Raw genomic sequence first — 18,497 nt, forward strand, 5'->3', positions numbered from 1 at the left:
CAAGCCACAAGGAACTGTCAATTATTATATCTTCTACGCTAACTTTTTTCAAGAGTCTTCAGTTCCGTCAATAGAAAGGCTCTCATGTTTGGGTCAGATATTTTCATGATTGATTCCCTAGCCTTTTCTCCACCATCTTTGAAACGTTTACTTAATTCCTCGGCATACTCGATCCAAACGCAATTTGCACAACCAGACATACAGCAAGTCGTGGGCTCTTCCAGCGTACTCAAGTCATCTGAACTTGATTTTTTGTCCTCATCCATGACCTCTGGAACAAATGATTTTCCTAGTGAGTCCACTGCATTTTGCGTACCTGAAGAGTACCCTGTATTGCTGCATATTCCACGGCTTGAGAGTTCTTTCTTCAGAAAGTACCAATTATTGAATAAAAAAATGATTTTCCGCGGACAGTAGCCACAATTCTGAAAGGAAACAGTTTTCTGATATATTCCAACCCTTGACGATAACAACAATAATTGACAACTAGCCGTGTACACTCACTTTCAGTGAGCGACGTAAACACAATTTATGTGCGTAGCAAAGCAAAGCCATTAAGGAAAGAATGACCGAACACTAACGATACAGTATTTTTTCAAAACTTTTCCTAATACATTACATTCGTCACACGATATGATTAAAGGTCATATTTACACTTATATATTTGGGTCACGACCTTGTAAATTCACTTCAATGACCTATTTCAATTCCACCTGCTTTCACAATCTCCATATTGGCGCTTTCGTGATTATCGCACTTTGAGAACAAACGAATGGGGTTATGCAACTCGAAATCATTTTCGTAAATTAAAGACGAAAGTGTGAGGAATAGGTATTGTAATTTTTGATGTGTGTTGTTAGTAAGGGCAGAGTAGCTTTTATTATTATTCTTTCAATCATGCATGCTTGTGGACGTAATTAACCGGCGCCGTGTGGGAGTGACAGTGAATCAAATGAAAATTATGGCGTTTAATATGCTGGCGTTAACCCTTTATTATATTTAAAAAGCGAGCCGTTTTGTTTTCCTTTCAGCTCTTAATAAACCTGGGTCTTCAAAGAAAAGGTTATCTAATTAAATCCCATTTATGATTTGTGTAAGAATTATATATGGGTCAGCTGTCTTGGGTTTGACAAGAAGACTGCCTATACGAGAATTTCGCTCTAATTGTGGTTCATCATCCAACGTTATAAAGCCCTGTCTATCTGAACGGTACACTTATTTTGATAATTGTTCGTCCATGTTCTGAATTGATATATTTGGAGTTATTCTATCGTATTTCTCTCACAGTTCCTGCATTTATAGACGAGATTTACACGCATCCGCTGTAATGGCTAGTGGATCAGATACAGCGAAAAAGAAATTCCAAAATCGCCTATCACTGGAGAAGTCGCCATACCTTCTACAGCATGCGGAAAATCCTGTCGAATGGTGAATATCACCGGAAAATATAAATCGCCAATGCTCATTAAAATTTTACCTGATACCGCGGAAGCAAGTTGTAGTGGTCAATATAATTTTTCCATCCTTATAATAGGTATCCGTGGGGAGATGAAGCTTTCGAGAAAGCTCGTAAAGAAGACAAGCTAATATTTTTGTCAGTGGGGTATTCGACATGCCATTGGTGCCATGTTATGGAAAGAGAGTCATTTGAAAGTCCAGACATTGCCGAAGTTATGAATAAACACTTCGTAAACATCAAAGTTGATCGTGAAGAGAGACCTGACGTTGACAAGATGTACATGACTTTTGTGCAGGTTAGTCACACCCTTCTGGTAGCATTTTTTAAAATCTCTTGTTTTGATGGTCGTCAGCAATGATTTTTCTCTTCTCCAACTCAGGCTACCACTGGGAGTGGAGGATGGCCAATGAGTGTTTGGCTTTCACCAGATTTGACTCCTGTTTATGGAGGAACTTATTACCCCCCAGAAGATCGCTATTATGGACGACCAGGCTTCAAGTCTGTCTTGGAAGCTTTAGCCAAGCAGGTAGTAGCTCTGAACTCATATTTTGCTGGCCTGAAGGGTTTGGCAAATAAAGTTGTCTCGAATGTTGTCCTCTGTTCCTTGGTGTAGCAATATTGATGGATATTCATGATTTGATAATAACATCAGAATTACTCAAGTTAGAAATTGTTAATCCTTCATCCGATATTTTTTCAGCCTGCAGTATTGTGGAGATTCCTGCATGAAATGTGCCAAATTCGTTCATAGACTTAAAATATGCCTATTCGGCTGGTTAGATCTAACATTTGCAATCTCTTTTGCCATATGGTTAAGAACCTATGTAGCAATACTCAATTTTAATATCCTTGTGCAGGCTTTCACTAGATATCAATTTTTTTCCAGGGCTTCCTTGACTTGTATTTAACTATTTTATCAAATTTCAGTAATTAGTCAGGAAATTCTGATGTTTTCAAATATTTCTCCAGTGATGGGGAAATTATAACAAACAGTCATGTTGTTTAAAATTTCCTCTGCTGGTGATGGTTTATCGTTTGATTAGTGATAACCACTTTAAGGAAATGTTAAAGCATAATCTCCAAGTAATTGCATGCTACAAAATGAGATTCTAATCATTCCACCTCAAGACTTGAGTTCTTGATGTAAATTTTCAGTCATATCCTCAGTTAAATTACTTCATGGGAGTATTTCTTCTAGCAGCATTCAGCTTATTGATTAGGTCTTTGTTTAGGGCACTGGCTAATTAGTTCCATTAATTCTCATTAAAACAAGAGGTTCCAAGTTACAAGAAATGAGCCAGTGTCATCTCTTGTGTTATACTGCCTGTGTGACTTAGGATTTGGGGTCAGTATTCATGATTATACTTATGCTTCAATGAAGGAAGTTCATAGTTACATTTGCATGGAGCAGGGATGCTGATGATGTCAATTAAGATTTAACCTGGAGCAAGCAGATTCTAAATGGTACTGACTCTGAAATAAACATTGGCATCATCATCATCGGTCGGTCGTTCAGTCCTTTGATTGGTTGACTGCAGCCCTCCATCCTACCCTATCTGATGCTAATCGGCATACTTCCTGGTATTTTTTGCAATGTACTTTCTTCGTTATTTGTCCCATCCCTTGGCCCTCCTCTTGAGAATTTTCCCTTTATTTTTCCTACTATTTAATTCTTCACGAATCCATTGTGCCTCAGGGTGCGGCCAATCCATCTGGTTCTTCTTTTCTCTATGGTGTTCCATGAGGTCCGTTCTTTGTCTCTTCTTCTGTATGATTCTTCATTTTTTATTTCCTCCGTCCATTTGATCTTTTGCATCCTTCTCCAGCATCAGGTTTTGAATGCTTCTAGCCTTTTCTGGTCTACTTTTCTGATGGTCCATGCGTCTGATCCATAGAGCGCCACGCTCCATAGGAATGTTTTCATATATTGTTTCCCTTTTCTGTAGTTCTATCTTCTTTGAACACGGCAGTTGTCTTTTCATTGTGAATGCTCTCTTAGCTTGAGCTATTCTTCGCTTGATGTGTATAGTACTTCTTCCGTCTCCTGTGATGGTACTTCCAAGATAGGTGAAGGAATTCACTTGCTCTAATTTTTGTCCTTTCAATGTGACTACTGTATTCTGCTTCTCTCTTCTACATACTAGGATTTTAGTCTTTGTCTTGTTTATGTTTCGGTTGTATCTTTGTGGAACTTAATCCAATACATTTAGTGACCTGTACAGATCCTCCTGGTTTTCTGCTATCTTTGCAATATCATCGGCAAAGCATAGCATGTTTATTACGTCTCCATTGATCCTAATTTTATTTAATCCTATGCCTTGTGCTTCTCTTATTGCCTCCTCCAGGTTCATGTTGAACAATGCAGGTGAGAGGTTGCATCCTTGTCTAACTCCTTTGTTAATTTTAGCCTCTGCATGGCTTCCATCTCTCATTCCCATTGTGCCTACTTGCTTCATGTATAGCTGATAGATTATTCCTCTGTCGTTGTAATCTATTCCAATTTTTTCCAGCAGTCCAAACATCTTGTTTCATTCCATATTTTCGATGGCTTTCTCCAAGTCCACGAGTTCCACATACAGTTGCTTGTTCACATGTATTGTTTTCTCTACCTCGATTCTCACACAGAGTATGGCTTCCCTGATTCCTCTGTTTTTCCTAAAACCAAATTGGTTTTCCGATAGGTTATCTTCAATTTTCCTTTCCATCCTTCGACTTATTACTAGTGTAAGTATTTTTGATGCATGTGACACAAGATTCAAGATTTGGTGTTCCTCACATTTCTCTGTCCTCGTCTTCTTTGGTATCACGATCATCACACTCCTTTGAAAGTCTTCAGGAAGTCTTCCATCTTTGCAGATATCTTTGATTATTCCATACAGATTGCCCTTGGCTTTGTTTCTTAGTACCCTGATAATGTCTCTGTCAATTTTGTCTTCTCCAGGAGCTTTGTTTTTCTCAATGTCTTTTACTGCTTTATCGAATTCGCTCCTTAGCATGTATGAGCCCTGGTTTTCGTCATCTGTTTCTATCTCATCCTCATCAGGTTTTCTTCCAGTGACCTCGGACCTCGGTAGAGTTTTTCGATGTAATGCTTCAATCTATTGCCAATATCTTTACCTTCTATCTGTTTATCCCTGTTTACATTCCTGATGTTGTTGCTTTCAATTTTCCTTTCTCTGAAATGTTTCTTCACCAGTTTATATGCTGTGTCAGTGTTCCCCTTCTTCATATGCTCGTTGATTTCCTCACAGCAACCTTCTATCCAATTCTCCCTAGCCTTTTTGCAGTGTTGGTTGACTTGGTTTTTAAGCCTCTTGTAGAGCCTTTCCTCATTATCATGGCCTGGCATTCTTGTATTTTCTTCTTTCTTTTATTATTTCCCTTATCTCCGTTGTGATCCATGGTTCCTTCATGTTGGCTCTCTTTCTCACCAGTTTCTCCTTTGTAACTTCTGCGATTGCCCTTTCAGTTCATCCCATCTCTCTTTGGTGCTTCTTTCTCCTTCATCATCTAGTTTGCTGTCAATGGCCGTGGCAAATCTTTCTCTGTTTTCTCTTTCCACCAGCCATTTTGAGTCCCACCTTAGCTCTTGTTTGGTCTTCTTAATTTTCTTGTAGCAAAGTTGGCTCTTGGTCTCCATGATTACTAGGTTGTGATTGCTATTTATGTCTACACCGGGGTAGCTCTTGCACTGCTTCACCTGGTTCTTGTATCTCCTTCTTACTCGTATGTAGTCCATTTGGTATCCTGCGATATCCCCTGGTATCTTCCATGTGTACCTTTTTCATCGATGTTGTCCTAAGAGGGTGTTAGCTAATACCATATTTTTCTGATTGCAGAACTTGACTTGTCTTTCTCCTTTGGCATTCTGTTGTCCCAGCCTGAAATTTTTGATGCTTCATCCTTCTTTTCCTTCTCCTACAACTGCGTTCCAGTCTCCCAATATGATGAGATTTACTTTCTCAATTCTCAGGTCGTCTCCTGAGTATATAACTCAATATCCATTGCTCAAGTAGTCGTCTGCTCCCATCCACTTGATCTCGCTAACTCCGAGGATGCCTATACCCATCCTCTCAATTTCTGTCTTGGTGTTCTCCAGCTTTCTGGCCAGCCCTAAGGATCTTACATTCCTTGCGCCTATCCCACATCTGTTTTTCCTGACCGATGTACCCTTCCCAGTAGTTCCCACCCAGAGATCTGATTGGGGGACTATTTTACTGGGAAGGATGCCATCATGTCATAAATAGGTAGAGTGCGGGGCAGCATCTCCTTGGAGGCTAATGGGATGGTTTCCCGTTACCTTCCACATCGCAGCACTTCATCCGACTCTGTGAACTATTTTCTCACCCGAAGCTGTGGCTGTTGATGACGGACTGATCTCCTTGATCTGCACCATGAATACCTTGTACTGAGAGCTGCTTTAAAATTTGGCATTTGGAAAAATTACAGGGGTTTTCCCTTGGGGGATCCTATTCTAATTCAAGCAGTTAACATTCCAGGTAGTAGCTGAAGGCCCATAACAACCTAGTAAGCTACTCTAGTGGCCAACATTTAATAAGAATATAAAAAAATTAAGGATGGATTGCAGGAAGAAAGAATTGCAGTAGAATATAACCATGTGTGAGATTTGAAACAATAAAAAAATTCAGTCGCAATACATGAACATGGTTTATTTCTTTGGGTTGAGCACTTATGGTTGTAAATAATTTTATATTTAACATTTATGAGCAATATTTCTAAGTTTCCTCAGGAAATATAAAATCACTCTGATTTCATTAATTGCAATAATCAAAATAAATATTATATTCACCTTATATCAACATTGGTATTTTGGCCAATAAAAATATAAATAGTATTAGAAAAACAATGTGTAAACACTTCTCACTGCCCCTGCAGTTCCCATCTCAGTTAATTGTTCAACTCTTTGTACTTCCTTCATAATTATGGTCTTCCATTTCCTTCTCTTGTCAATTTCAAAATCATCTCATTTGTGATAAATGGCTTCCTTGTCTGTTTAATATTTACTCTTCCCAGAGTTCCATTTCCAACTTTCAATATCTCTTTTTTTCTGAAATGCTCGTCTTTCGTCCTCTTTATCCATATCCATGTCCTCACTCATCAAATTTTTCTTCTGCCTCCAGTACTCCTTCCTTTTCATTCCAGTGCATGCTTGTAAATTTTATTTCCTCTTCACTCTTTCCAGTTTTATCCTGTTAAATTTCGAAGGAGCACTTGATTTGCACTAAATTATGTATGAATCATGTTCATTGGGTCAGTTTTTACTTCTGCAAATGATATTCTATCACTCACCTGCTATATGTTTACTATTATTCTTCCTTCTGTTTTGTTCAATACTACTGCCATCCCTTGCTGGCTTTCATCATCTCTTTTGTATATTAATCTTTAACTGTCACTTCAGCAGTTCCTGTTATCCTTCCATCACCTTGCACTGCCCTAAAATATCTACAAGAGCTGTCCAGAAAGTAACCTCCGTTTTCCTTTAGTGTGAGAAGTAGTGGAGGGAGCCAAATGGCCACTGTATTAATCCACACCAGAGGCTAGTACACCTCGAGCTGCTGTGGTGGGAAGGTCACACCACTTGTCTTTTGGTTACAATAGCGAATCAAAATGAACACTACAATTGCAATTCCCACCAAATATTAAGTCCGTTCAGTGTTATGGTTTTTACTGATAAAAAAGTTTCCAAGCTGCAGTAATTCATCAGGAAAGTTGTGCTCTGCATGGACCAAATGTGAAGGGTGACAAAAGCTGGGCACCAGTATTGTCATTCGTTTAAGAGTGAACACAAATGTCCATGATGATGACAGAAGTGGCTGCCCATTTGTTGTGATCAATGAACTGCACCTGAAAATTGATGAAAGAAATTGTGAAAACCAGCATTTCAGAATACTCGAAATCTTTAGATAGTTTTCCACACATTTATAATACTGTGCATGGAAACACGACTGAAAAGTTGACTAATGTCCATGATGATGACAGAAGTGACCGCCCGTCTATGGTGAACAATGAACTGCCCCTGAAAATTGATGAAAAAGTTCATGGAAATTAGCATTTTACAATATCTAAAATCTGTAGAAGTTTTCCACAAATTCCATATGATTGGTGTTGCTTGGAAACATGACTGAAAAGTTAGGCTGTTACATGTTTTGTGGCCATCTTGCTGAGGAACTTCAAGATGCTATCATTGGTTGGCTGCGATCTCAGGTGACAGAGTTTTATGCTGAAGGAATTTGAAAACTAGCTCAGAGAAGTGATAAATGTTTAAATCTGTTTGGCGAAAATGTATAAAAATAGTAGAAATATGTAGTTTTGAGATGAATATAATACATTTTCTGTAACTATTCCTGCATATTTTTTAATAGCATAATGGAGGTTACTCTCTGGACAACCCTCATATATTTTCTCTCTCCATGTTCCACCCTATATATATTTTATTATTTCCCTGTACTCAATAAAATGTTGGCATTCCAAGTCTATATTTAAACTGCTTCTGTCCTCTTCTGTACCTACTTTGCTGTTGATAGTATCGCATCGACTTTGCTAGGATTTTGTCTGATGATGGCTACATAAACCTTTCCTCTCCAGCTACTGGGAATGCTTCATGACCCAATAGGCCTATTTCCATAGTTGCCAGGAATTATTTCTATATTTGTGTGCATCATTAATTCATGGAAAAAATGCTCTATGTGGTTTCCTTTTTCCTACCTCAATTGTTTATTTAATTTAAGTCCATCACTCAATGGCTTCCACTAGGGTCTGATGCCTTTTCAGCTGCCGCACTGAGGAACAGCTGCTAATTGGATTACCTTGTGTCTAGCTCCTAACCTTTGACCTATCTGGCATGGGTCAACGTGCTAGTAAGCATGTATCATTGCTTCCATCAGAAAATCTCTATGTCATTAGAATGCATAGGCTCTTAAACCTGTCAAGTTTGTCATCATCATGCTGATGTTACTTACAGCAGTAGTTAAATTATAAGAATCAACTATAATCTGGAATGGAAACCACTGTTACTGCACTTACATAATTTAAAATTATTGAAGGGTATGAAAATGATAGGGTTTTATTAAGTAATAAGTTCATAATAATTATTAATTATTATTATCAATCAATTATTATTAATTAGCTATTGATTACTATTAATTTACTGCTTACAATAATATATTCCATTACAAGCAACAAATTCAATATTTTAGGTGTTGTAAGTACATCTGCAGTATCATCCTGTTGAAAATGACGTGCTTGATACGTAGAATGTTATGCTAAAACATTCGAGCGTTATAACTGACGATAGAATTTTTAATTGTGCATTAATTTTTGTTCTGTTCATGTACATCCATTTTTCTGTAATCTTCCCTTCTAACACTACTTTGCAGTGGAAAGAAGATCGTCAAAAATTCACAGACTCTGGCTCAAAGGTTGTCCACATACTGCGCCAAATGGGTGGCGTTGGCGGTGGAACCAGCGTGCCAGGGAGCGATTCATGGAATAAATGCTGCACACAGCTGTCCAAAAGCTATGAACCACGGTTTGGGGGCTTTGGTGGAGCCCCAAAATTTCCCCAGCCTTCAAATTTAGTTTTTCTGCTTCACCTCTTTGCTCGTGAACCGACCAGTGAGGCGGGCAAGCATGCTTTGGAAATGTGCAGTCACACGCTGCGCATGATGGCTCGAGGAGGAATGCATGATCACATTTCACAGGTATTGAAGCTGTCATAAAAATTATTCCTGGAAAAATTAGAGATCTTAATCCAAAAAATGCAAATGTGTAAGGTTATATTGAACTGTGCTGTAGAGGGTGGCAACAGCTTTGATTGTATTTTTCCACTGGAAGAATGTAGTTTTGTTATAAGAATTTTCAAAATGTCTCCAAAATGGGGATGGCATGTACTTCCTTTACTCTTGGCTTTGGGTGCAAGGTCATCAACCAATTCCTTGTCTACATTGTCATGTTCTGTTGTGCTCCTCCATTTAACATCATATTTTCCATAGCATTCCTTTCCCCTTCTCACTTTCACTTATCCCTTCTCCTCGACTTCAGCCCACTTGCTCAGAGTTCCCCCTTGTGTGAGCTCCAGTACCCATTGCTGACACATTTTATATTGCTACAATAGTTGGGTAAGTTTTAAAGACTTTCATATTTATTGTTTTTATTTCAAATTATTAGTAAATTATTTTTACCAAAATGGTACTTTGGTGAGGGTCACAGTAGTCCAGGGGGTAGAGCATTGGACTACCGACCGGAGGGCCAGGGTTCAATTCCTGGGAAAGCCTCTCTGAGCACCTGCAGCTCCACCCAAGCTATGTGATTTTTCAGGTACCAGATCTTACTAGAAAAACATAACCGGTACATTTGGATAATATTTGTCCCGTTTAATTATAGAATTTAAATCAGTGCTATTAAATATCTTGTATGTTAAGCTTTCCAAAATGTAAGTATAACATATGTCGTGAATTTGTTAAACTATTGCATTTTAGCTAAGAACCTCCAGACTTGGAGGCTCTTGGCAAAAATGGGAATGGAATGTCAGTGCTATAATTGTTAAATTTGTTTATCATAAAGAATAATCATTAGTGTGAATAATGTAAATATACTTTCCAGGGATTTGCCAGGTATTCAACAGATGATCGCTGGCATGTACCCCATTTTGAAAAAATGCTCTACGATCAAGCTCAGCTTGCAGTTGTGTACTCAGAGGGATACCTTGCCACAGGAGATGAATTTTTTGCTGATACAGTCAGGGATATTTTGACATATGTGTCTAGGGATTTGAGTCATGAGGTGTGTATTTGCTTTATATATAATAAAAAGGGCTGAAAAATTTGCATTATTACAAATTTTTTTTTCAGTCTCAAAAATATTATTTTAAGCATTGTGGTAAATTTTTTATCTTTCTGTGAATTCATCAGTTGATTAAGTTTAGTGTCTTCTCTAGTGAGTGCAGTAAATGTTAAACCAATATTTAGGTGATGCCAATTTATTTAGATATGCATTAAACCAATCACTCAAGAAATACATACAATTGACAAAACATTTGGGGTAAAATTGAATTTGCTAATAAATGTTTGTGAATTACACCTCTTTAATGGATTCTATTTGTTTTGTCAACTATCAACATTAACTCAAAAATCTAAGAATGTGACAAAGGGTATTTTAAATACATATTTAGCTAATTTTATAAACCATTTTCATGTATGGTATTATGTGTATGTTCAGATGAATGATGTTAAGAAGGAATTAACCTGAATACTCCTCACAGTCAGGAGGGTTCTACAGTGCTGAAGATGCAGATTCTTACCCATTTATTGGTGCGAAGGAGAAAAAGGAAGGAGCATTTTGTGTGTGGACCCAAGATGATGTCAATAGGCTTCTAAGTCAACCTATATTAGGAGAAAGTGAATCAGCTGATGCAGATGATGGTGAGGTGGCATCCAAAGTTACATTGGCTCAGCTGTTTTCTCATCACTATGGAGTCAAACCAACAGGAAATGTCAATCCTTATCAGGTAGGCTCCCAAGCTTTCATTAATGTATTCATCTTGATGAATGATCAAAACATTTCAAAACCTGGTAATTGATTAATTATTGAATTACCCTTAATTAGTGTTTAATGCATGAATGCAATGTTTATAACTTTATATACTTAAACATCCCACAAAATAATAACCAATTTTTTACTCACCATAATTTAATGATGTTGATCTATTTTTTAATTAAATATGCATGTATCACATTAAGGAAAAAGGTTTCATCCTTCCAGGTGAAACCAAACATGAGACATCCATCGAAAATATGTATTTTTATGGAATTTTGTAAAGTTTCCATTCTCTTCACCAGTGAATATAATTTTTGTCCAGCTCTACATTGTAACTTTTATGCTAGTCTGAATAGTTATTCATGGTGAACTACAATACTCTGGTCGATATCACCGTTAATTTCCATTTCCCATACTGCTGTCTAGCCTCTTCGCTAGGAAGTAGATTTTTTATTTTATCATTTTTCCTTTTAAAACTGTCATTATTTTTCCTCCGGGCATAACCCCTAGGAATTATTCTTTTTCTGTTAACCATATATACCCCAATCTAATCATACTGACTTTTGCTCCTTAGCCCAAACTCTTCAAATACCCAAGTTTATCTGAAGTTTGTAATGCATGGCAAAAAAGGAGACATTTACTGTAGGAAAGAAATACCTTGGGATTCAATCAAGTTGAAAATATATTCTTTATTTATGATGCTTATATCGAATACTGAGTTCATGGGACAGTTTAATTATGCATCTCCTGTGTAATTACATGCTTAGGAAAAATGCAATTTTGTACTTGGTTTAGTTAAAGTTAAAAATTGATCCATGTATCTGAACATTGTGAAACAAAGGCATTGTACCTGTACCTCTGAATACCTATAATACTTTTTGCTGATTTGAAAAATATCATGTGACATTTTGACTGCAGTATGAAATGAATATTCAGGAAAGGTCACGCAGAAAATATTTCCAGTAACAGCCCATGAATTTTATGCGAAGGTGTTTTTCAGTGTACATTCTTTATTACACTTATTTTAGTCTCACTTGTATAATGAAATGCACTCCAAGAAAACATGCTTGACTCCAGTTGTGTGACTTATATAAGTGACTGATAATATGGCAGCATTCCCACTCTACTCATTACATCAACCCTGAATAATGTATGTATTGTTTGCACGAACAATGATGCAAGTCTTCACTCACATTCCCCGCTCCTGAGTAAAAAATTGCCATGACTAACCGACGGACAAGTTAGTCTCCAGATAGCAAAGTGATGCATTTTCTCTGCTGCCTCAGTTGGTGTCCATGTAGTTTTTTCAGAGCCAAAAAGTGACACTGGCAGTGGAGAGGGCAAGCATACTTGAATAGAGTGCTAAGCAGTGGATGGCCGCTGAATTTAGTGCTGAAAGTATTTTATTATTGCATTTTTACAAAATCACATTTTAGTAAGCTCTTTATTCAAGTAATGAGGTGATGCTTCACTTGCTTCATTGTAGGTGCACCCAATCTCTAGGGCAAAGGCAGACTTAGATCATAATTTGGCTATTAAAATATATAATTGAAATTTTAAGAGGATAAAAAGAAAAAATTGGGTGTGAAAATGTAATGTAGAGACTTAAATTGCATTGAAGTGGGATAAGTGTGAGCTATCTTTTGATATGATTGAGTGAGTGTAATGAGGCAGGAGCAGTTAAGGAAAGGTGGAGTCTTAAAATAGGCACAATGTGTTGCAGAAGAAATAATATAAACTATAAATACGGAAATCAATGGAAAGTTATGGAATAGTCAGATAAGCCCGTCAGGTTATGGATGCAATCATTTTTGTGCTTTACAGAATCATTGTGAGAGGCATAGGATGAAGCTCATTCATAAAAGCCATTATAGCTTGGTCATCTCATTTAATGTATTAATATTACATAAAAATTATGATACTTGTTTAAATTAAACAATTATTTGCTGCAGAGGATTTCACTTGGTGTACCGTCAGATGCTTGCGTGGTGTTCATGTTGCTATCATGTTGTTCCATGATTATGGAATATATGGCATCTGGTTTCACAGTATCTGCAGGTCTAAAGTCTTTAGACTTGATGCTGACTGCATTGCCATCAAACCGTCTGCCAGTAAGGTGGAACAATGTGGAAGCGACCAAAAAACCATGATGACATGTATACAATTATTTGAGTTAGATAAAACCTTAGGTACAAATCATATAATTCCTTTGGTGGTAGTAAATTGTATTTTAATGTTATCTCGGTAATAATGCTCAAGACCGTAGATGAAGGTTCAGGGAGATTATACAGTCTCTATTTTTAGTTATATGTTTATCAGTATTTGTGCTCATTATCCTTTAGTTATTTATGCTATGAGGCATTTTCTTTTAAATTAATTTCTATAGAAAAAAATGAAAAGTTGTAATTTCCCTAGTATAGCCCCTAAAATATTTAGTTTTTTCAAGCTCAACCCTAATCCTGAAATTTCATTTCTACTCATCATTGATACCAGCCTTAATATCTCTTTACTAATCTCTATGATATTAATGTGATTCAAATTTAGTCAAATTCACTTCAAAATAAATCACAACAGAGTTTACTCCTACTAATAGGTACTGAGATGTTATGAACAAAATGCAAACATGTGCATGCAAAAATTGAAAAACTTAGCCTATTTTGTAACAGAATTGTGAAGCAAAATGGAAAACTCTTTATGCATAACCGAGAATACAAATTTAACCATTTGCTGGTATTTTTGGCGAACTTGCAAAGTTCAAGGGCAAGGAGCCTTGAGTGTACCTTATTATTTTCTTTCCATAATGTTGAATAGTTACAATCAATAAATTGATACTTTGGCCAAATTTATCTATTATTTTCCTCTAAATACATGTAAAATACATTGAAATCCTCCGTTCAGATTTTTTGCTTACCTCCTTTATTGCTTACTTCTATGATGCATTGAATACAAATATTTTTTCTAAAACTATGGTACAACCCAAAAATTTTGTTTTATTTGGTGTAATTTTAAAATTATGTGAATTTTTCTTAAATTGTTGTGGGTCACTATAAATGTCAGTGCTATACACTGGTCATAATAATCATACTCTCAAATGATTTTGGTCTAAATATTGTAAATGGACGTCAAATGCCTATGCTCTGTTCCAGTTTTTCTGAGCTACTTGAGAGGAATGTATTATTCCTTGGGTAATTGTGGTGAAAGTTTTGCAAGTTCTTAAAAGTTATAAAACAGGTTATCCCAGTCTGTATATAACAGAAGAATAATGATGGGGATTTTCTGTGTTCCAAATTTTTTCTTTGAAAGTTCAGGAATGCATTTCCAACTGACAAATGAAGTCTCACTGCAGCCTATAAAAACATTTGAAAGTTACACAGTATATGCATCTATAAGTATTTCAATTGCATGCTTATTAGTTTTATTTATTTTATTCTTCTATCATAGGATCCACATGATGAGTTGAAAGGCAAAAATGTTCTCACTGTGGAGGGCAGTGAGCAAGAAACCTCAGAGGCATTTGGGCTTACGATTGAAAGGACCATGGATGCTCTGCAACGTTGTCGTGACATTTTAAGGGTTGAAAGATTGAAGCGGCCTCGCCCACATTTAGATGACAAAATGGTGACTGCATGGAATGGTAAATTTTCTTTTTACTGCATTTTATCTCATTATTCTCCATTGTTGTTTCCTACAAAGAAAAAAGAACATCCTTTCAGATATTCTCAAAGAAAGCTGAGAAATTTGAGAGACTCTGCCCCTAATTTGTAATTGGTTCATTTCAGGTTTGATGATTTCGGGCTACGCAAAGGCTGGTCAAGCTTTACAGGATGTAGAATATGTTGAAAGGGCAGTTAAAGCTGCTCGTTTCATTGAAAAATATCTTTATCAAAAGGAATCTGGGAAACTTCTTCGCTCCTGCTATAGAGGATCTGATGGAAACATTGCTCAAATGTAAGCATTACGTTTGATATTGGTCGTCAGAAATGTAGATGACTATATAAACATAAAGTTATGCATAATAATCAAAAGTTAGTTCTGTTGGGACTGAAACTTTTTGAGAAACTCACTGGTGAATTTTATTACTGCTCTGAAAATATGAGCCTATTCCTATTGTTATTGTTTTTCCCACTTTGATTATTTAAAATTGTACACTACCTTAGAGAATAAGTCTGATGTTATTAATGAACCTCTTATTTTGTGAAACATCCCTGTCAAAAGAGTGCAGTAAGAAAACGTAGAAAATTTAATTTGGAAATTCATTTAATCCATTACTGTTGTTACCTGTGTCACACGTAGGTATATATTCACCCACAGTGGTCAGACTTTGATTGCGATATTATTTTTATTTGGCCAGATAGGCAATTCAATGCAAAATGCATCTATCAGAAAAATTGTGAAATTGATGGCCAACAAAGTGGCCATTAAGGTGAAATTTACTGGGCTTGCTAATACCCTTATCTTTGCCAAGGACATTGTAAATTTTTAAATGATGGCCATTTGGTTTTTCTTGCTTTATGAACTTATTTCCGTAGCAAAACGTCTTAAGATGCACTGATTCTTTCCAAGAAGCTCCTGTGGAACTTTTTTTTATAGAATATTGATGGTAAATGAGTACAATGAAAAATTTGTCTTTATTCATAACTTGTGGTAGAATAGAATAATAATTGAATACAAATTAAAGAATATCAGTGCTGCTAAGCAAAATTATACAAATTCATCTAAAACTAAAAATGTGAGCTAAAATATTCAAATAAAATAATAGGGCAAGGATAAAAATAACCACAGATAAAATAAAGTGAACATTTGAAGCAGTGGAGATAAAGAAATACTGAAGAGAAAGGGATGGAATGCTGTAAGTTTTCTTCTTTTCATCTGCAGCATCACTGGGAAAATTTTTGCATTGCCTCTGTCTTTTCTGGAAACATATTTGTTGCTCTAAACACAGATGCACATGCACCAATATGAGCTTTACCTGCACAGTGACCTTCCCCGCCCATGCCATTGGGATTTGGTTAAAATTAAAGCTTGCATCTAGTATTCAGTGCTGGAAATTCTCTTGAAACACTCAGTGCCTCAAACCAAACTTGAAAGAAACTATGGATTTTGTGGTAACTTTGCCGATAAAAATAAATGACTAAACCAAAAAAATGCAAAACAAAAATGTATTATTTACCTCGTGATATCTACCACAGTATTTCGACATGGTGGAATACCATGAAGGTTATCATCGGCTGGCCTTGTCATGACCATGTCTGCACGCATCAATCAAACTAAGCTGTACTTCTGAAGGAATTAGAAGTTATATTTAATCCTATGAATAGTACTTAACACGTCTCTTTGCATCTGTGTTGTCTGGAAATCCTTCACCAGTGTTGCTCAGCTTTGCTGCTTTCCTTGGCATATGAGCGATGTGAACCTAATTCTTTGTTGTCCACTATCCTCAAGAGAGTCAGATCCTTGGCCACCCTAACCACCTGTGTTATGTAAACATGATCTGACGTGCACTCTTGTCAGAAGGTATGTGGTCAGGGCAAGGGTGCTACTGACTTAAAGGAGCTTCAAGATCACAAGCTCATCACTAACTAAGAGTGTAATATTCTCTGCACCTCATTAAGCGGATAGCTATTAGTTTGAATGCATTGGTCTTTGCTTGGAATTTGATGTTGCATATGGTTTATGCAAAAAAGGTATGTGCAAATAGGACAAATATGATTTATATGAACATGTCATAAAAGGTGCTTAAAAAATTACATAAACAGGCTTAGTAAATATTGGAAATTACAATCAGTACACAAACAATGATCACTTGATGGAAAAAAGTACTGTGTTCCTAAAACTCAGAGTAATATTTCAGCCATATTCTGTCACCTTTAAAATATAAGTAAAAAATCTTCAGAAAAATTGTTCTGTATTAATGGAAAAAAAATTAAATTAAAACTTGTCTTAAAAGATTGGCATTTTGAAATATAGAAACATATATATAAGTATGGTCTAGCAGAGTACTTCCTATTCTAAATTTAAAAAAAAACTGCCAATTGGCTGTCCCAATTAATGCTACTGTTAAGTCAAGAGTTAATGACTTCGGTTGTTTTTAATGCTATTCTTTTTTTACGTGCAGTGCTGTTCCCATAGAGGGGTTTTCTGATGACTACGCGTTTGTGATACAAGGCCTTTTGGACACTGCTGAAGGTAGCCGTGATCCTGCTGTCATTTCTTGGCTGATAGGATGGGCAGAAAAGCTTCAAGAGAAGCAGGATGCTCTGTTCTGGGATGCAGATGGAAATGGAGGATATTTTACTGGACCGGCTGATTCAGTTTTACTTCTCAGACTCAAGGAAGGTAAGTGAAGTTCACTCTACTTTTCTATAACCATTGAGCAGTCATGGCTATGCACTCTCTATGCCAGTGGAGGTAATTTTGTAGCACCTTCTTTAACTTCATTGGTCGTGACCCCTAGAGGTATACTGGTTATTGCACATTATTGTTTCATGACTGTCAGTTGAGTTCTCACCTTATTGGATTACATGTGTGTCGATGGAAAGTAAGGTTTCCTGTAAAGGTTGATTGTTACTCGTGATGGGCCAATATGTCTACCCATGTATGAATATTTGCAACTTAATTTTACTGATAAAAAAGTATTAGATATAATGACATAGGAAATATAGGATAAATCTCCGCAGTTGAAAAATATTACGTTCATATAAATGTAAAAAATACTCAGGTACCATTAAAATTAAAATCTGTGTAGTATCAGAAGATAATAGGACATTAAATCAAAGACATATAGAGAATATAAAAGTTCAACCAGAGAATTTCAAACCTACTACATATGATTTAGCTGGTCAAGGCGGTAATCCAGAGTTTATTTTGACATAAGTTGCGTGGGCTACAATCTTCAAGATATTCTGCCTACTAAAGGTATATTTTGAATAGTTCCTAAAAACTATTATGCTATACATATTGTGAGACTGTCCTTATCTTTGACCTACATAATTTCCTTCTCTGTTATCTTTGTACTCATACTTGAAGTTTCTAGTTCAGCTGAGATGTCAGTGTGTCTGTCAAATGACTTATCTTTCATTTGCGTCTTTGTTAAAACCTCATTTGTTTTTATTGGGTCCCTTCTGGTATGAGTCGCTATTTGAAGTTGCTCCACAATTTAAGTTTATACATTTGTCCTGAAAGATCTCATGGTTAATGAGCTCTCGTGGAAATCAACTGCAAGGTCCAATCTGTGTGTACCATTCTCCATCTTGACGTATTGAACAGATAAGTTGAGTTTATTACTAGCTGTAATCAAAACTTAACCTGTGATAATTGACATGAAAGTATTCCTATGATGCAGTCAATCTTAGGGGAAATTACATGTTTTTTCTGTTGACTGAAAAAATTAAAAGAAATTTCTGATTATTTTGCAAGATCAAAAGAAAGCAAAGGAATATTCAATTTTTTGTTTTGGAATGGTGTGAGATTAGTGTCATATTAA

General features: G+C 36.3%; 1 protein-coding gene across 1 annotated transcript in view; it reads left to right on the forward strand.

The window, feature by feature from the left end:
- The first annotated feature begins 752 nt into the window (after positions 1 to 752).
- LOC139690898 (spermatogenesis-associated protein 20) overlaps positions 753 to 18,497 on the forward strand; it is a 441,994-nt gene continuing 424,249 nt past the window's right edge. Inside the window, exons 1-11 of the mRNA XM_071588518.1 lie at positions 753 to 831; positions 1,032 to 1,209; positions 1,288 to 1,428; positions 1,535 to 1,754; positions 1,839 to 1,985; positions 8,857 to 9,180; positions 10,082 to 10,261; positions 10,740 to 10,985; positions 14,456 to 14,648; positions 14,794 to 14,962; positions 17,130 to 17,350. Of these exons, the coding sequence (XP_071444619.1) occupies positions 1,085 to 1,209; positions 1,288 to 1,428; positions 1,535 to 1,754; positions 1,839 to 1,985; positions 8,857 to 9,180; positions 10,082 to 10,261; positions 10,740 to 10,985; positions 14,456 to 14,648; positions 14,794 to 14,962; positions 17,130 to 17,350 (1,966 nt within the window). The 5' untranslated portion in view covers positions 753 to 831; positions 1,032 to 1,084. The remainder of the gene's footprint in view (positions 832 to 1,031; positions 1,210 to 1,287; positions 1,429 to 1,534; positions 1,755 to 1,838; positions 1,986 to 8,856; positions 9,181 to 10,081; positions 10,262 to 10,739; positions 10,986 to 14,455; positions 14,649 to 14,793; positions 14,963 to 17,129; positions 17,351 to 18,497) is intronic.

Source organism: Hetaerina americana, unplaced genomic scaffold (assembly GCF_022747635.1).
Source record: "Hetaerina americana unplaced genomic scaffold, ioHetAmer1.1.p SCAF_3, whole genome shotgun sequence".
NCBI classification, from domain to species: Eukaryota; Metazoa; Arthropoda; class Insecta; order Odonata; family Calopterygidae; genus Hetaerina; species Hetaerina americana.